Consider the following 21,120-nt stretch of genomic DNA (forward strand, 5'->3'; position numbering starts at 1 on the left):
CTGCAATTTAAAATGCACTTGTTTTAATAAATAAATACAGCGTTTGAAAAGCATACACAATCTGTGTTAATATATTAGTCTGTGGTTAAAAGGACTTGAAAGGACTCGAAACTCAAAATGCAGGACTTAGGACTTGACTTGACACTTTCCAGTCTTGACTTTGGACTTGACTCGGGGCTTGCCTGTCTTGACTCGGGACTTGACTCGGACTTGAGGGCAAAGACTTGAGACTTACTTGTGACTTGCAAAACAATGACTTGGTCCCACCTCTGCTATTATCCATCCATCCATCCATCTTCTTCCGCTTATCCGAGGTCGGGTCGCGGGGGCAGCAGCTTAAGCAGGGAAGCCCAGACTTCCCTCTCCCCAGCCACTTCGTCCAGCTCCTCCCGGGGGATCCCGAGGCGTTCCCAGGCCAGCCGGGAGAGATAGTCTTCCCAACGTGTCCTGGGTCTTCCCCGTGGCCTCCTACCGGTCGGACGTGCCCGAAACACCTTCCTAGGGAGGCGTTCGGGTGGCATCCTGACCAGATGCCCGAACCACCTCATCTGGCTCCTCTCCATGTGGAGGAGCAGCGGCTTTACTTTGAGCTCCCCCCGGATGACAGAGCTTCTCACCCTATCTCTAAGGGAGAGCCCCGCCACCCGGCGGAGGAAACTCATTTCGGCCGCTTGTACCCGTGATCTTGTCCTTTCGGTCATGACCCAAAGCTCATGACTATAGGTGAGGATGGGAACGTAGATCGACCGGTAAATCGAGAGCTTTGCCTTCCGGCTCAGCTCCTTCTTCACCACAACGGATCGATACAGCGTCCGCATTACTGAAGACGCCGCACCGATCCGCCTGTCGATCTCACGATCCACTCTTCCCCCACTCGTGAACAAGACTCCGAGGTACTTGAACTCCTCCACTTGGGGCAAGATCTCCTCCCCAACCCGGAGATGGCACTCCACCCTTTTCCGGGAGAGAACCATGGACTCGGACTTGGAGGTGCTGATTCTCATCCCAGTCGCTTCACACTCGGCTGCGAACCGATCCAGTGAGAGCTGAAGATCTTGGCCGGAGGAAGCCATCAGGACCACATCATCTGCAAATAGCAGAGACCTAATCCTGCAGCCACCAAACCAGATCCCCTCAACGCCTTGACTGCGCCTAGAAATTCTGTCCATAAAGGTTATGAACAGAATGGGTGACAAAGGGCAGCCTTGGCGGAGTCCAACCCTCACTGGAAACGTGTCCGACTTACTGCCGGCAATGCGGACCAAGCTCTGACACTGATCATACAGGGAGCGGACTGCCACAATCAGACAGTCCGTTACCCCATACTCTCTGAGCACTCCCCACAGGACTTCCCGGGGTACACGGTCGAATGCCTTCTCCAAGTCCACAAAGCACATGTAGACTGGTTGGGCAAACTCCCATGCACCCTCAAGGACCCTGCCCAGAGTATAGAACTGGTCCACAGTTCCACGACCAGGACGAAAACCACACTGTTCCTCCTGAATCCGAGGTTCGACTATCCGGCGTAGCCTCCTCTCCAGTACACCTGAATAGACCTTACCGGGAAGGCTGAGGAGTGTGATCCCACGATAGTTAGAACACACCCTCCGGTTCCCCTTCTTAAAAAGAGGAACCACCACCCCGGTCTGCCAATCCAGAGGTACCGCCCCCGATGTCCACGCGATGTTGCAGAGTCTTGTCAACCAAGACAGCCCCACAACCTCCAGAGCCTTAAGGAACTCCGGGCGGATCTCATCCACCCCCGGGGCCTTGCCACCTATTATTTTGTACACATTATGAGGGACAAACTGTAAAAATGGATTATTAATCTACTTGTTCATTTACTGTTAATATCTGCTTACTTTCTCTTTTAACATGTTCTATCTACACTTCTGTTAAAATGTAATAATCACTTATTCTTCTCTTCTTTGATACTTTACATTAGTTTAGGATGATACCACAAATTTCACAAATATAAATATGTATATAGAGACATACTGTAATAACGAAGTAAATGATGAAGATTAAAAACCAATTACAAGCAAAAAATAAAAATACATTATTTACTAAAAGCACAAATGTAAATTTTGACATGCGTTGAGTAAAATTACGAATTTTACATATTTTTATCTGGTCAACATATGAAATAACAAGTGTGTGTAAGAAATTTATAAATACGCCCCCTTTGGCCAAAATTAATAAATAAATAAATAAAATGAATATCTATATAGAGACATACTGTAATAACTTGAAGTAAATAAAAAAACAAAACATGAAAAAAAAAAAAAAAAATTACTAAAAGCAGTCTTTTTCTCACAATGTGTCGACTTTTTTCTTATAAAATTGGGAACAATTTCTCATGTTTTTCTGTTTCTGTAATATTGCAATATTTTTCTCGTAAATTATTAAGTTTTTATGTAAAACTATTACTTTTTAATGCAAAATGGTGACATTTGTCAAATAAAATTCTGACTTTTATCACAACATTGCCGATATTTTTGTTGTTCTTTTAAAATAGTGACATTTTTTGAGTAAAATTATGACCTTTGTCATAATTTTGCCAAATATAATTCAGATTATTATTATAATATTGCCAACATTTTTAAAGTTTTCTTGTTAAATTGCGACTGTTATTGAGTAAAATTCCAACTTTTATCATAATATTGCACAAATGTAAATTTGTTCTTGTAAAATTTTGACATGCGTTGAGTAAAATTACGAAGTTTACATATTTTTATCTGGTCAACATATGAAATAACAAGTGTGTGTAAGAAATTTATAAATACGCCCCCTTTGGCCAAAATTAATAAATAAATAAATAAAATGAATATCTATATAGAGACATACTGTAATAACTTTAAGTAAATAAAAAAACAAAACATTAAAAAAATAAAATAATAATTACTAAAAGCAGTCTTTTTCTCACAATGTGTCGACTTTTTTCTTACAAAATTGGGAACAATTTCTCATGTTTTTCTGCTTCTGTAATATTGCAATATTTTCTCGTAAATTATTAAGTTTTTATGTAAAATTATTACTTTTTAATGCAAAATGGTGACATTTGTCAAATAAAATTCTGACTTTTATCACAATATTGCCAATTTTTTTGTTGTTCCTGTAAAATAGTGACATTTTTTGAGTAAAATTATGACCTTTGTCATAATTTTGCCAAATATAATTCCGATTATTATTATTATAATATTGCCAACATTTTTAAAGTTTTCTTGTTAAATTGCGACTGTTATTGAGTAAAATTCCAACTTTTATCATAATATTGCACAAATGTTCAGTTTTTCTTGTAAAATTTTGAAATGCGTTGAGTAAAATTACGAATTTTTCAAATTTTTCTCTGGTCAACATATGAAATAAGTGTGTGTAAGAAATTTAAATACGCCCCTTTGGCCAAAATTAATAAAAATAAATAAATAAAATGAATATGTATATAGAGGCATACTGTAATAACTTGAAGTATATAAAAAAACAAAACATTAAAAAAAATTAAAAAAATTACTAAAAGCAGTCTTTTTCTCACAATGTGTCGACTTTTTTCTTATAAAATTGGGAACAATTTCTCATATTCTTTCTGTTTCTGTAATATTGCAATATTTTCTCGTAAAATTATTACTTTTTCTATGTAAAATTATTACTTTTTAATGCAAAATGGTGACATTTGTCAAATAAAATTCTGACTTTTATCACATTATTGACAATTTTTTGGTTGTTCTTGTAAAATAGTGACATTTTTTGAGTAAAATTATGAACTTTGTCATAATTTTGCCAAGTGAAATTCTGATTATTATTATAATATTGCCAACATTTTTAAAGTTTTCTTGTTAAATTGCAACTGTTATTGAGTAAAATTCCAACTTTTATCGTAATATTGCACAAATGTTCCGTTTTTCTTGTAAAATTTTGACAAATTTTTTCTCTGGTCATCATATGAAATAACAAGTGTGTGTAAGAAATTTAAATACACCCCCTTTGGCCAAAATTAACAAAAAAAATAAATAAAATGAATATGTATATAGAGACATACTGTAATAACTTGAAGTAAATAAGAAAACAAAACATTAAAAAAAAAAAGTTTTTTAATTACTAAAAGCAGTCTTTTTCTCACAATGTGTCGACTTTTTTCTTATAAAATTGGGAACAATTTCTCATATTCTTTCTGTTTCTGTAATATTGCAATATTTTCTCGTAAATTATTAAGTTTTTATGTAAAATTATTACTTTTTAATGCAAAACGGTGACATTTGTCAAATAAAATTCTGACTTTTATCACAACATTGCCAATTTTTTTGTTGTTCCTGTAAAATAGTGACATTTTTTGAGTAAAATTATGACCTTTGTCATAATTTTGCCCAATATAATTCCGATTATTATTATAATATTGCCAACATTTTAAAAGTTTTCTTGTTAAATTGCGACTGTTATTGAGTAAAATTCCAACTTTTATCGTAATATTGCACAAATGTTCAGTTTTTCTTGTCAAATTTTGACATGCGTTGAGTGAAATTACGAATTTTTCAAATTTTTCTCTGGTCAACATATGAAATAACAAGTGTGTGTAAGAAATTTAAGTACGCCCCTTTTGGCCAAAATTAATAAAAAAAATAAAATAAAATGAATATGTATATAGAGACATACTGTAATAACTTGAAGTATATAAAAAAACAAAACATAAAAAAAAAAAATAATAATTACTAAAAGCAGTCTTTTTCTCACAATGTGTCGACTTTTTTCTTATAAAATTGGGAACAATTTCTCATGTTCTTTCTGTTTCTGTAATATTGCAATATTTTCTCGTAAAATTTTTACTTTTTGTAATGTAAAATTATGACTTTTTAATGCAAAATGGGGACATTTGTCAAATAAAATTCTGACTTCTATCACATTATTGCCAATGTTTTTGTTGTTCTTGTAAAATAGTGACATTTTTTGAGTAAAATTATGACCTTTGTCATAATTTTGCCAAATATAATTCCGATTATTATTACAATATTGCCAACATTTTAAAAGTTTTCTTGTTAAATTGCGACTGTTATTGAGTAAAATTCCAACTTTTATGGTAATATTGCACAAATGTTCAGTTTTTCTTGTACAATTTTGACATGCGTTGAGTAAAATTACGAATTTTTCAAATGCTCCCCCTCTGGTCAACATATGAAATAACAAGTGTGTGTAAGAAATTTAAATACGCCCCCTTTGGCCAACATTAATAAAAAAATAAATAAAATGAATATGTATATAGAGACATACTGTAATAACTTGAATTAAATAAGAAAACAAAACATTAAAAAAAAAAAAGTTTTTTAATTACTAAAAGGAGTCTTTTTCTCACAATGTGTTGACTTTTGTCTTATAAAATTGGGAACAATTTCTCATGTTTTTCTGCTTCTGTAATATTGCAATATTTTCTCGTAAATTATTAAGTTTTTATGTAAAATTATTACTTTTTAATTTAAAAACGGTGACATTTGTCAAATAAAATTCTGACTTTTATCACAATATTGCCAATTTTTTTGTTGTTCCTGTAAAATAGTGACATTTTTTGAGTAAAATTATGACCTTTGTCATAATTTTGCCAAATATAATTCCGATTATTATCATAATATTGCCAACATTTTTAAAGTTTTCTTGTTAAATTGCGACTGTTATTGAGTAAAATTCCAACTTTTATCATAATATTGCACAAATGTTAATTTTTTCTTGTAAAATTTTTACATGCGTTGAGTAAAATTACGAAGTTTACATATTTTTATCTGGTCAACATATGAAATAACAAGTGTGTAAGAAATTTATAAATACGCCCCCTTTGGCCAAAATTAATAAATAAATAAATAAAATGAATATCTATATAGAGACATACTGTAATAACTTGAAGTAAATAAAAAAACAAAACATTAAAAAAATAAAATAATAATTACTAAAAGCAGTCTTTTTCTCACAATGTGTCGACTTTTTTCTTATAAAATTGGGAACAATTTCTCATATTCTTTCTGTTTCTGTAATATTGCAATATTTTCTCGTAAAATTATTACTTTTTTATGTAAAATTATTACTTTTTAATGCAAAATGGTGACATTTGTCAAATAAAATTCTGACTTTTATCACAACATTGCCAATTTTTTTGTTGTTCTTTTAAAATAGTGACATTTTTTGAGTAAAATTATGACCTTTGTCATAATTTTTCCGAATATAATTCCGATTATTATTATAATATTGCTAACATTTTTAAAGTTTTCTTGTTAAATTGCAACTGTTATTGAGTGAAATTCCAACTTTTATCATAATATTGCACAAATGTTAATTTTTTCTTGTAAAATTTTGACATGCGTTGAGTAAAATTACGAATTTTACACATTTTTATCTGGTCAACATATGAAATAACAAGTGTGTGTAAGAAATTTATAAATACGCCCCCTTTGGCCAAAATTAATAAATAAATAAATAGAATGAATATCTATATAGAGACATACTGTAATAACTTGAAGTAAATAAAAAAACAAAACATTAACAAAAAAAAATAATTTATTACTAAAAGTAGTCTTTTTCTCACAATGTGTCGACTTTTTTCTTATAAAATTAGGAACAATTTCTCATATTCTTTCTGTTTCTGTAATATTGCAATATTTTCTCGTAAAATTATTACTTTTTTAATGTAAAATTATTACTTTTTAATGCAAAACGGTGACATTTGTCGAATAAAATTCTGACTTATCACATTATTGCCAATTTTTTTGTTCTTGTAAAATAGTGAAATTTTTTGAGTAAAATTATGACCTTTGTCATAATTTTGCCAAGTATAATTCTGATTATTATTATAATATTGACAAAATGTTAAAGTTTTCTTATAAAACTGACTTTTGTCGAGTAAAATTACGACTCTTTTTCATAAAGTTGCCAAATTTCTAGGCTTTTCTTGTAAAACTGCGACTGTTATTGAGTAAAAATTCCAACTTTTATCATAATGCACAAATGTTCAGTTTTTCTTGTAAAATGTTGACTTGCGTTGAGTAAAATGACGACTTTTATTATAATACTGCCAAAATTCTTCTTTTTTTTTGTGTGTGAAATTGTGACCTTTTTCTTGTGAAATTCCAACTAATTTTTCATAACAAGATTTTTTATATTTGCATAGTATGTATATATTATTCATGTTGTAAATACACATCTTTATATATCTAGAAAGGCTGGTCCTAAAGAGGTAGGCATTTTTCTCAGGTCTCAAGAAGGTAACAAATATCATTTTGTGTGTGTGTGTGTGTGTGTGTGTGTGTGTGTGTGTGTGTGTGTGTGTGTGTGTGTGTGTGTGTGTGTGTGTGTGTGTGTGTGTGTGTGTTTTATTTCTACCCTTCTTCTATCAAAATGAGTGTGGTCCCAAAAAGGAGGGATTTTTCAAATTGACTGTGTCACTTTTAAAAGTGCTCCCGCTCTGGTCAACATATGAAATAACAAGTGTGTGTAAGAAATTGAAATGTGCCCCCTTTGACCAAAATTAATTTAAAAAAATAAAAATAAAATAAATATGTATATAAAGACATACTGTAATAACGAAGTAAATAATGAATATTAAAAACCAATTACAAACAAAAAATAAAAATAAATTATTTGCTAAAAGCAGTCTTTTTCTCACAATGTGTCGACTTTTTTCTCATGAATTTGGGAACAATTTCTCATGTTTTTCTGCTTCTGTAATATTGCAATATATTTATCCTACATTATTAAGTTTTTATGAAAAATTATTACTTTTTAATGCAAAACGGCGACATTGGTCAAATAAAATTCTGACTTTTATCACAATATTGCCAATTTGTTTGTTGTTCTTTTAAAATAGTGACATTTTGCTAACATTTTTAAAGTTTTCTTGTTAAATTGCGACTGTTAAATTCCAACTTTTATCATAATATTGCACAAATGTTAATTTTTTCTTGTAAAATTTTGACATGCGTTGAGTAAAATTACGAATTTTACACATTTTTATCTGGTCAACATATGAAATAACAAGTGTGTGTAAGAAATTTATAAATGCGCCCCCTTTGGCCAAAATTAATAAATAAATAAATAGAATGAATATCTATATAGAGACATACTGTAATAACTTGAAGTAAATAAAAAAACAAAACATTAAAAAAATAAAAATAAAAATTAATTACTAAAAGCAGTCTTTTTCTCACAATGTGTCGACTTTTTTCTTATAAAATTAGGAACAATTTCTCATATTCTTTCTGCTTCTGTAATATTGCAATATTTTCTCGTAAAATTATTACCTTTTTAATGTAAAATTATTACTTTTTAATGCAAAACGGTGACATTTGTCGAATAAAATTCTGACTTATCACATTATTGCCAATTTTTTTGTTGTTCTTGTAAAATAGTGACATTTTTTGAGTAAAATTATGACCTTTGTCATAATTTTGCCAAGTATGATTCTGATTATTATTATAATATTGACAAAATGTTAAAGTTTTCTTATAAAATTGTGACTTGTCGAGTAAAATTACGACTTTTTTCATAAAGTTGCCAAATTTCTAAGCTTTTCTTGTAAAATTGCAACTGTTATTGAGTAAAATTCCAACTTTTATCATAATATTGCACAAATGTTCAGTTTTTCTTGTCAAATTTTGCCTTGCGTTGAGTAGAATGACTCTAATAACTAAAGTTCCTTGGGTGAATAATGTAAACTCACTATACCGGTATGTTTTAGTGCTTCCATAGCGAGTTTACTGACAGATATAAGTAAGAACTTAACGCCTATTTGCGAGGGCAAACTTTTAGCAGCTGTGCATACTTTTATTTTCAATGAGTATTTGAGTTGACTCAAACAATGTTTTTTGTTTTGTTTTTTTTAAACAAAATAAATAAATTAAATAACATTTTAAAACTTTTTTTTTTCAGGGCCATTATGCAAAATGACATATTATACCAGAAAAGAAGTCAAAGTATTAGGCGGAAAAAACACGCTATTTTATAAAAATAACAAAAAAAAAATTATTTTACAAGAATAAAGTAGTCGTTTTACTTAGAATAAATCATTATATTTGAAAGAAAAGAAACAAAGCCAGATATGTGTCCCGTGAAAAACTCTAATAACTAAAGTTCCTCGGGTGAATAATGTAAACTCACTACACCGGTATGTTTTAGTGCTTTCGTGGTAAGTTTACTGACAGATATAAGTAAGAACTTTACACTACTTTATATTAGAAATGGCAACAGTGGAGGATGAATGACGACTTTTATTATAATACTGCCAAAATTCTACCTTTTTTTGTGTGAAATTGTGACCTTTTTCTTGTGAAATTCCAACTCATTTTTCACAACAAGCTTTTTTTTATATTGGCATAGTATGTATATATTATTCATGTTGTAAATACACATCTTTATATATCTAGAAAGGCTGGTCCTAAAGAGGTAGGCATTTTTCTCAGGTCTCAAGAAGGTAACAAATACAATAGTGTGTGTGTGTGTGTGTGTGTGTGTGTGTGTGTGTGTGTGTGTGTGTGTGTGTGTGTGTGTGTGTGTGTGTGTGTGTGTGTGTGTGTGTGTTTTATTTCTACCCTTCTTCTATCAAAATGAGTGTGGTCCCAAAAAGGAGGGATTTTTCAAATTGACTGTGTCACTTTTAAAAGTGCTCCCGCTCTGGTCAACATATGAAATAACAAGTGTGTGTAAGAAATTGAAATGTGCCCCCTTTGACCAAAATTAATTTTTTTTTAAATAAATAAAATAAATATGTATATAAAGACATACTGTAATAACGAAGTAAATAATGAATATTAAAAACCAATTACAAACAAAAAATAAAAATAAATATAAATATTATAAATATTTGCTAAAAGCAGTCTTTTTCTCACAATGTGTCGACTTTTTTCTCATAAATTTGGGAACAATTTCTCATGTTTTTCTGCTTCTGTAATATTGCAATATATTTATCCTACACTATTAAATTTTTATGAAAAATTATTACTTTTTAATGCAAAACGGTGACATTTGTCAAATAAAATTCTGACTTTTATCACAATATTGCCAATTTTTTTGTTGTTCTTTTAAAATAATGACATTTTTTGAGTAAAATTATGACCTTTGTCATAATTTTGCCAAATATAATTCAGATTATTATTATAATATTGCTAACATTGCTAACAATTTAACAAGTGTTCTTGTTAAATTGCGACTGTTATTGAGTAAAATTCCAACTTTTATCATAATATTGCACAAATGTTCAGTTTTTCTTGTAAAATTTTGACATACGTTCAGTAAAATTACAAATTTTTCAAATTTTTCTCTGGTCAACATATGAAATAACAAGTGTGTGTAAGAAATTTAAATACGCCCCCTTTGGCCAAAATTAATAAAAATAACTAAATAAAATGAATATGTATATAGAGGCATACTGTAATAACTTGAAGTATATAAAAAAACAAAACATTAAAAAAAAAAAAAAATTACTAAAAGCAGTCTTTTTTTCACAATGTGTCGACTTTTTTCTTATAAAATTGGGAACAATTTCTCATATTCTTTCTGTTTCTGTAATATTGCAATATTTTCTCGTAAAATTATTACTTTTTTTATGTAAAATTATTACTTTTTAATGCAAAATGGGGACATTTGTCAAATAAAATTCTGACTTTTATCACATTATTGCCAATTTTTTTGTTGTTCTTGTAAAATAGTTTTTGGAGTACAATTATGAACTTTGTCATCATTTTGCCAAGTATAATTCTGATTATTATTATAATATTGACAAAATGTTAAAGTTTTCTTATAAAACTGTGACTTTTGTCGAGTAAAATTACGACTCTTTTCATAAAGTAGCCAAATTTTTCAGCTTTTCTTGTAAAATTGTGACTGTTATTGAGTAAAAATTCCAACTTTTATCATAATATTGCACAAATGTTCCGTTTTTCTTGTAAAATGTTGACTTGCGTTGAGTAAAATGACGACTTTTATTATAATACTGCCAAAATTCTTCTTTTTTTTTTTGTGTGAAATTGTGACCTTTTTCTTGTGAAATTCTAACTAATTTTTCATAACAAGATTTTTTATATTTGCATAGTATGTATATATTATTCATGTTGTAAATACACATCTTTATATATCTAGAAAGGCTGGTCCTAAAGAGGTAGGCATTTTTCTCAGGTCTCAAGAAGGTAACAAATACACACACACACACACACTCACACACACACACACACACACACACACACACACACTGTTGTGTGCGTGTGTGTGTGTGTGTGTTAGATTATATGAGCGTCCTTGAAGTCTTGTATCAGTGCCCTGCACGCTTCTACATCAGCACTGCACTCTGGCTCCCCTCCTATTATCCTCCAGCATGCTATCATTATGACACATTATGTTCCCAGTAAAAAGAGCCAAAGTCGTGCTTTAAAAGGTTGGATTGATCTCCTCCTTCACTTACATTCACTATGTTCTCACCTTCAGGACAAAGAGCCTCGTGGGATTATTCCCCTGGAGAACCTCAGCATCCGAGAGGTGGAGGAGCCCAGGAAGCCCGTGAGTGTCGCCCACCTGCCGACCAAACTCCCCGTCTGTTATTAGCGCACATAATCCTCTTCGTTGTCGTCACGCAGAACTGCTTCGAGCTCTACAACCCAAACCACAAGGGCCAGGTCATCAAGGCCTGCAAGACGGAGGCGGACGGCCGCGTCGTGGAGGGCAACCACGTGGTCTACCGAATATCGGCGCCCACGCCGGAGGAGAAGGAAGAGTGGATTAAGTCCATCAAGTGAGTAGACTTTGAAGGAAGGAACTTGGTACGAAAACAAAGCAAGATCATCTGATGGAACAGAAATGCACATAAGGGCAAGGTAAAACTAGGGCTAGGCCGCGACGAGTAGGATGGCCGCCGCGGTGCGCGCTGAAGCCTCGGGCGCGAGCCCGGGTGGAGCCGCCGCAGGTGCGAGGGACATCGCACCTCCACGCGCTTGGAGGTGCGCTCAGCGCGGCTCCCAGATGATTGCGCACTGGTGTGCGTCTGGGCCGTGACAGCATGGCACGCATTGAATGTCTCTGCTGCATTGGATCAGTCTCCTTTCTTTAACAGGCAAAAGCTTTATAACCTCACTAATGCCTTGCATCGTCTATATTAGATATATAACAACGGGCGGGTGCGGTTTTGATTAAATGTTAGTTCGGGTGGATGGCGGATGGTTGACGACTTTTGTGATGCGGTTGCGGATAAAATAATTGCCTATCCGCGCATCTCTACCACACACACACATACACACATACGCTACTCTCGTAACAACTAACAAGACATAATGGTGAAGCCAGAAGTCGAGTTTCTTAACATGGAGACATTCTCAATACTTTTCTTTTGTCGAGCACAAAGAAAATAACATTTTAGTTAAATGTAAATTGTGTCTTGGATCAAAGATGCTATCTACTTAGAGTTAAAGTTAAAGTGCCATTATGTTGCAGATATTTAAAATAGTTTTGTCAATTTGTTCTGGCCTGAAATAAATTGGCCCTTTGAAACATATCTTTGTCTTTGTGTGTTGTATGTAGACCACATTATTTTCTGAGTTGAGTGATGCAAATGCATGTCAAGTTGATCAACACATTGTATTATTCTCCAGTGCAATAACAGTACTGAAATGAAGGCTAAAAGGGCATTAATGGGAGCCTTAAAAAAAAAAAGGAAGTAACTAAATAGTTACTTTTCACAGTACTTTTTGGTGTAAGTAACTGAGTTAGTAACTGAGTTACTTTTGGAATAAAGTAACTAGTAACTGTAGCTAGTTACTGGGTATCAGTAACTAACCCAACACTGGTGATGATGAAGATGGCGAAAACAAATTGTTTTTTTGTCCATTTTAGTGAAATGGGGTTATATGAACGTGACTAAAGACGTGGATATTGGCGGCGTGAAGAAGCGTGGGGGGGGGGTATTGAGCCTCTTCCACTTTGTAGTGGCGCTAACAGGCTTTAAGCCGTGAAAGTGGGCTCCTCCTCCTCCTCCTCCTCCGTAGAGCTTCCTGACTTCATCAGTAATCTCCGGCGCCATTATTGTTTGCCCTTTCTTCTTCGTGACACAACGGCAGGACGAAAAGAGCGTGGGATTGTTTCGACGACACGCAGGAGAGAATCACTTCCAACGTGGGAAAAAAAAAAAAAAAAAAAAAAGATGATACGGAATGGGGGGTTGGGGGTCCTCCGAAACCATGGAAACCAAACTAGGTCACTGCACAAACTTCCTATTTTTTTTTATTTTTTTTTTCCCTTTAATCTAGTCAAAGCAGTATGTGCGTACATTAGCACATCAAAGATGCGCGAGGACCTTCTTTCATGTTATTTATCCGTGTCTGCAGGGCCAGCATCAGCAGAGACCCCTTCTACGACATGCTCGCCACCAGGAAGCGACGCATCGCCAACAAGAAGTGAACGCCGGCTCGCCCGTGACCACATCGAGCCGCACGGCGCGCCGCAAACTGCAGACCAGCCTCAAAGAAAAGAGGGCCTCCGACTGTGGAGGTCAGCACGTGTGTGTGTGGACTTTTCCTGCACGCTGCTCACCTGGTTCAGGTGCACATGCATGTGTGTGTGTGTTCGTGTGTGTGTGTGTGTGTGTGTGTTGGAGAGAGAGAGAGAACATCACCCTGCTGCATGACAGGCGTCATCAGGGACGTTGGACTGTGCAGCTTTTTGCATTCTTTACAAAGAAATAAGACAGTCTGGAGTCAGCTGGACTGATTCTGGTATCTTTTAGCAGCTGTGCATACTTTTATTTTCAATTCATATTTGAGTTGACTCATACACAATGTGTGTTTTTTTTGTTGTTGTTTTTTTTTTTTTGAAAGAGTGTTTCCTGCCAAGAGGTATCAGGGCCACGAAGAAAAGAAAAATGCATTATGCAAAATTACTTAATATACCAGAAAAAAGTCCAAGTATTATAAGGGAAAATAAACGCTATTTTATAAAAATGACAAAAAAAAGTTATTTTACAAGGACTAAATTACTAATTTTACTTGAAATTAATCATTATATTTGAAAGAAAAGAAACCAGGCCGGAAATGTGTCCCGTGAAAAACTGTCCCACCGGAACTCTCTAATAACTAAAGTTCCTTGGGTGAATAATGTAAACTCACTACACCGGTATGTTTTAGTGCTTTCATGGCGAGTTTACTGACAGATAAAGAAAATGGGTTTTTTCAGGGCCAGAAATAAAATAAAAATGACATAATATATTAGAAAAAAAAGTCAAAGTTTTAGGCGGAAAAAATCACGCTATTTTATAAAAATGACAAAAAAAAGTTAGTTTACAGGAATAAAGTACTAATTTTACTTGAAATGAATCATTATATTTGGAAGAAAAGAAACCAGGCTGGAAATGTGTCCCGTGAAAAACTGTCCCACCGGAACTCTCTAATAACTAAAGTTCCTTGGGTGAATAATGTAAACTCACTACACCGGTATGTTTTAGTGCTTTCATGGTGAGTTTACTGACAGATAGCAGCTGTGCATACTTTTACTTTCAATTAATATTTGAGTTGACTCATAAACAATATTAGGTGGAAAAAAAGGCTATTTTATAAAAATGACCAAAAAAAAGTTATTTTATAGGAATAAAGCACTAATTTTACTTGAAATTAATCATTATATTTGAAAGAAAAGAAACCAGGCCGGAAATGTGTCCCGTGAAAAACTGTCCCACCAGAACTCTCTAATAACTAAAGTTCCTTGGGTGAATAATGTAAACTCACTACACCGGTATGTTTTAGTGCTTTCATGGTGAGTTTACTGACAGATCGCAGCTGTGCATACTTTTACTTTCAATTAATATTTGAGTTGACTCATAAACAATGTTTTTATTTTTTATTTTAAATAAAATAACATTTAAAATTGTATTTTTTTTTCTGGGCCAGAAATAAAATAAAAATGACATAATATATTAGAAAAAAAGTCAAAGTATTAGGCAGAAAAAAACACGCTGTTTTATAAAAATGACAAAAAAAAGTTATTTTACAGGAATAAAGTACTAATTTTACTTGAAATAAATCATTATATTTGAAAGAAAAAAAACAAGGTCGGAAATGTGTCCCGTGAAAAACTGTGTTTTTTGTTGTTGTTTTTTTTTAAAGAGTGTTTCTTGCCAAGAGGTATCAGGGCCACGAAGAAAAGAAAAATGCATTATGCAAAATTACTTAATATACCAGAAAAAAGTCCAAGTATTATAAGGGAAAATAAACGCTATTTTATAAAAATGACCAAAAAAAAGTTATTTTACAAGGACTAATTTTACTTGAAATTAATCATTATATTTGAAAGAAAAGAAACCAGGTCGGAAATGTGTCCCGTGAAAAACTCTCTAATACCGTATTTTCCGCACCATAAGCCGCCCTGGGTTATAAGCCGCGCCTTCAATGAACGGCATATTTCAAAACTTTGTCCACCTATAAGCCGCCCCGTGTTATAAGCCGCATCTAACTGCGCTAAAGGAATGTCAAAAAAACAGTCAGATAGGTCAGTCAAACTTTAATAATATATTAAAAACCAGCGTGATGTGGGCGCGCATGGAGTCGTATATCAATATGGACGGAGCTGCGTGAAAAAAGCCACCCGGCCTCTTCGCGTAAACTTACCTTAACCACTCGCTCATCTTTTCTTCATCCATCCATCCCTTCGAGTTAGCTTTTATGATGACGCCGGCTGGAAAGGTCTCTTTTGGCAAGGTCTTCCTTTTGAATATCACCATGGGTGGAAGTTTCTGGCCATTAGCATGGCAAGCTAGAACCACAGTGAAGGATGACTTCTCATTCCCTGTGGTGCGAATATTCACCGTACGTGCTCCCGTTGTATCCACAGTGCGGTTCACAGGAATATCAAAAGTCAGTGGAACCTCGTCCATGTTGATAATGTTCTCTGGCCGGATCTTTTTTTCAGCTATCTTGTTTTTACAATATGCACGGAAAGTAGCCAGCTTTTCTTGAAAGTCTTTAGGCAGTTGCTGTGAAATAGTAGTCCGTGTGCGGATGGAGAGATTGCGTCTTTTCATGAACCGGAAACCTGTCGCTTAGTAGGAGCCATTTTGTGGTCTTTACAGATGTAAACACACAAAGGAAATGAAACGTAATATCCGCGCGCTTCTTCTTCTTCTACGGGGGCGGGTGGTTGCTTACAGTAGAAGAAGAAGCGCTTCCTGTTCTATGGGGGCGGGTGCTTGCGTAGAAGAAGAAGCGCTTCCTCTTCTACGGGGAAAAAAGATGGCGGCTGTTTACCGTAGTTGCGAGACCTAAACTTAATGAAAATTAATCTTAATATTAATCCATATATAAAGCGCACCGGGTTTTAAGCCGCACTGTCAGCTTTTGAGTAAATTTGTGGTTTTTAGGTGCGGCTAATAGTGCGGAAAATACGGTAACTAAAGTTCCTTGGGTGAATACCGTATTTTCCGCACTATAAGGCGCACCTAAAAACCACAATTTTTCTCAAAAGCTGACAGTGCGCCTTATAACCCGGTGCGCTTTATTACGATTCATTTTCATAAAGTTTCGGTCTCGCAACTTCGGTAAACAGCCGCCATCTTTTTTCCCCGTAGAAGAAGCGCGCGGTGCATGCTGGGATATGTGACGTTTCATTTCCATTTGTGTGTTTATGTAAAGACCCCAAATGGCTCCTATTAAGTGTGTTGTCTGTCTAATTATAAATAATGCAGACGAGGCGTGTTAACTGAGTTCTCAACGTTTTCTCACAGCGTGCTCATAACCACATTCTAACTCCCAGCATACAACAACGCTTCTCAGGGCTACTGCGCATGCTCGTAACTATCGTTGCATGCTGGGTAGTGTAGTTGTTATATTTGCTAGCTCATAACAGCACATTGAGAGACACGCTGACACGCTTAATTCAATACTCGCCGTCATTCCGGGTGGATTGACAAAAGACCTCCAGCCGCTAGATATTGGTGTCAACAGGGCATTCGAAGCTAGACTGCTAACTGCGTGGGAACAATGGAAGACAGAAGGCGAACACACCTTCACTAAGACGAGGAGGCAGCGCCAGACGACGCCAACATCTGCCAGTGGATCGTAAATTTGCCCAACTTTTCACTTCGGACACCGAAGACGAAGGATTTACGAATGAAGAATAACTTCAGAAAGTAAGCGCTATGTTTATTTTGTGTGTTGTGACATTAACGTTCGAGCAACATTATGTTGCTATTGCGCTGCACTATTTTGAATTTTACTATGTTTGTGATTGCACATTTGCGTACATTTTGGGAGTGAACAGAGTTGTTAGAACGCTGGTTTTTAATATATTATTAAAGTTTGACTGACCTATCTGACTGTTTTTTTGACATTCCCTTTAGCGCAGCGTAGGCGCGGCTTATAGTCCGGGGCGGCTTATTGGTGGACAAAATTATGAAATATGTAATTCATAGAAGGTGCGGCTAATAATCCGGTGCGCCTTATAGTGCGGAAAATACGGTAATGTAAACTCACTACACCGGTATGTTTTAGTGCTTTCATGGTGAGTTTACTGACAGATCGCAGCTGTGCATACTTTTATTTTCAATTGATATTTGAGTTGACTCATAAACAATGTTTTTATTTCTTATTTTAAATAAAATAAATAAATGTGGGCTTTGTACCGAGGATGTCGTTGTGGCTTGTGCAGCCCTTTGAGACACTTGTGATTTAGGGCTATATAAATAAAGATTGATTGATTGATTGATTGAAATAAAATGACATTTAAAAAAAATGTTTTTTTCAGGGCCAGAAATAAAACAAAAATGACATAATATATTAGAAAAAAAGTCAAAGTATTAGGCGGAAAAAAACACGCTATTTTATAAAAATTACCAAAAAAAAGTGATTTTACAGGAATAAAGTACTAATTTTACTTGAAATAAATCATTATATTTGAAAGAAAAGAAACAAGGTCGGAAATGTGTCCCGTGAAAAACTTTCTAATAACTAAAGTTCCTTGGGTGAATAATGTAAACTCACTACACCGGTATGTTTTAGTGCTTTCATGGCGAGTTTACTGACAGATCGCAGCTGTGCATACTTTTACTTTCAATTAATATTTGAGTTGACTCATAAACAATGTTTTTATTTTTTATTTGAAATAAAATAAATAAATAAAATAACGCTTAAAAAAATGTTTTTTTTCAGGGCCAGAAATAAAATAAAAATGACATAATATATTAGAAAAAAAGTCAAAGTATTAGGCGGGAAAAAACACGCTATTTTATAAAAATGACCAAAAAAAGTTATTTTACAGGAATAAAATACTAATTTTACTTGAAATAAATCATTATATTTGAAAGAAAAGAAACAAGGTCGGAAATGTGTCCTGTGAAAAACTCTCTAATAACTAAAGTTCCTTGGGTGAATAATGTAAACTCACTACACCGGTATGTTTTAGTGCTTTCATTGCGAGTTTACTGACAGATAGCAGCTGTGCATACTTTTATTTTCAATTGATATTTGAGTTGACTCATAAACAATGTTTTTATTTTTTATTTTAAATAAAATAAATAAATAAAATAACATTTAAAAAAAAATGTTTTTTTTCAGGGCCAGAAATAAAATAAAAATGACATAATATATTAGAAAAAAAGTCAAAGTATTAGGCGGAAAAAAACACGCTATTTTATAAAAATGACAAAAAAAGTTATTTTACAGGAATAAAGTACTAATTTTACTTGAAATTAATCATTATATTTGAAAGAAAAGAAACAAGGTCGGAAATGTGTCCCGTGAAAAACTCTTTAATAACTAAAGTTCCTTGGGTGAATAATGTAAACTCACTACACCGGTATGTTTTAGTGCTTTCATGGTGAGTTTACTGACAGATCGCAGCTGTGCATACTTTTACTTTCAATTAATATTTGAGTTGACTCATACACAATGTGTGGTTTTTTTGTTGTTGTTTTTTTTTTGAAAGAGTGTTTCCTGCCAAGAGGTATCAGGGCCACGAAGAAAAGAAAAATGCATTATGCAAAATTACTTAATATACCAGAAAAAAGTCAAAGTATTATAAGGGAAAATAAACGCTATTTTATAAAAATGACCCAAAAAAAAGTTATTTTACAAGAATAAAGTACTAATTTTACTTGAAATTAATCATTATATTTGAAAGAAAAGAAACAAGGTCGGAAATGTGTCCCGTGAAAAACTCTCTAATAACTAAAGTTCCTTGGGTAAATAATGTAAACTCACTACACCGGTATGTTTTAGTGCTTTCATGGTGAGTTTACTGACAGATAAAGAAAATGTTTTTTTTCAGGGCCAGAAATAAAATAAAAATGACATAATATATTAGAAAAAAAAGTCAAAGTATTAGGCGGAAAAAAACACGCTATTTTATAAAAATGACAAAAAAAAGTTATTTTACCGGAATAAAGTACTAATTTTACTTGAAATAAATCATTATATTTGAAAGAAAAGAAACCAGGCCGGAAATGTGTCCCGTGAAAAACTGTCCCACCGGAACTCTCTAATAACTAAAGTTCCTTGGGTGAATAATGTAAACTCACTACACCGGTATGTTTTAGTGCTTTCATTGCGAGTTTACTGACAGATAGCAGCTGTGCATACTTTTATTTTCAATTAATATTTGAGTTGACTCATACACAATGTGTGTGTTTTTTGTTGTTGTTTTTTTTTGGAAAGATGTTTCCTGCCAAGAGGTATCAGGGCCACGAAGAAAAGAAAAATGCATTATGCAAAATTACTTAATATACCAGAAAAAAGTCCAAGTATTATAAGGGAAAATAAACGCTATTTTATAAAAATGACAAAAAAAAGTTATTTTACAAGGACTAATTTTACTTGAAATTAATCATTATATTTGAAAGAAAAGAAACCAGGCCGGAAATGTGTCCCGTGGAAAACTGTCCCATCAGAACTCTCTAATAACTAAAGTTTCTTGGGTGAATAATGTAAACTCACTACACCGGTATGTTTTAGTGCTTTCATGGCGAGTTTACTGACAGATAGCAGCTGTGCATACTTTTACTTTCAATTAATATTTGAGTTGACTCATAAACAATGTTTTTATTTTTTATTTTAAATAAAATAAATAAATAAAATAACATTTTAAAAAAATGTTTTTTTTCAGGGCCAGAAATAAAATAAAAATGACATAATATATTAGAAAAAAAAAGTCAAAGTATTAGGCGGAAAAAAACACGCTGTTTTATAAAAATGACAAAAAAAAGTTATTTTACAGGAATAAAGTACTAATTTTACTTGAAATAAATCATTATATTTGAAAGAAAAGAAACAAGGTCGGAAATGTGTCCCGTGAAAAACTCTCTAATAACTAAAGTTCCTTGGGTAAATAATGTAAAGTCACTACACCGGTATGTTTTAGTGCTTTCATGGTGAGTTTACTGACAGATATAAGTAAGAACTTTACACTACTTTATATTAGAAATGGCAACAGTGGAGGATGAATGTCACATAACAAGAATATAGAGAAAAAGAAGAGGTTTATCCACTGCAGTGTTGGCACGGACTACAAAGGCGGACACGCACAACTTTTCAGGACTTATGCAGATCCCAATAACACATCAGCAGGTACCAGAAGGTAAGAAAAGTTGCTTTTGCATAATATTGTGAAACAAAACGCCTATTTGCGAGGGCAAACTTTTAGCAGCTGTGCATACTTTTATTTTCAATGAGTATTTGAGTTGACTCAAACAATGTTTTTTTTTTTTTTTTTTTTAAACAAAATAAATAAATAAAATAACATTTTAAAACATTTTTTTTTCAGGGCCACAAATAAAAGAAAAATGCATTATGCAAAATGACATATTATACCAGAAAAGAAGTCAAAGTATTAGGCGGAAAAAACACGCTATTTTATAAAAATAACAAAAAAAAAATTATTTTACAAGAATAAAGTAGTCGTTTTACTTAGAATAAATCATTATATTTGAAAGAAAAGAAACAAATCCAGAAATGTGTCCCGTGAAAAACTCTCTAATAACTAAAGTTCCTTGGGTGAATAATGTAAACTCACTACACCGGTATGTTTTAGTGCTTTCATGGTGAGTTTACTGACAGATATAAGTAAGAACTTTACACTACTTTATATTAGAAATGGCAACAGAGGAGGATGAATGTCACATAACAAGAATATAGA

At 33.3% G+C, this 21,120-nt stretch overlaps 1 protein-coding gene across 1 annotated transcript in view; it reads left to right on the forward strand.

Annotated features, from left to right (window-relative positions):
- cyth3b (cytohesin 3b) overlaps positions 1-13,608 on the forward strand; it is a 116,530-nt gene extending 102,922 nt beyond the window's left edge. Inside the window, exons 11-13 of the mRNA XM_061974378.1 lie at positions 11,446-11,517; positions 11,595-11,749; positions 13,335-13,608. Coding sequence (XP_061830362.1) covers positions 11,446-11,517; positions 11,595-11,749; positions 13,335-13,407 — 300 coding nt within the window. The 3' untranslated portion in view covers positions 13,408-13,608. The remainder of the gene's footprint in view (positions 1-11,445; positions 11,518-11,594; positions 11,750-13,334) is intronic.
- The last annotated feature ends 7,512 nt before the right edge of the window (positions 13,609-21,120 follow it).

Source organism: Nerophis lumbriciformis, linkage group LG22, assembly GCF_033978685.3.
Source record: "Nerophis lumbriciformis linkage group LG22, RoL_Nlum_v2.1, whole genome shotgun sequence".
In the NCBI taxonomy this organism is placed as follows: Eukaryota; Metazoa; Chordata; class Actinopteri; order Syngnathiformes; family Syngnathidae; genus Nerophis; species Nerophis lumbriciformis.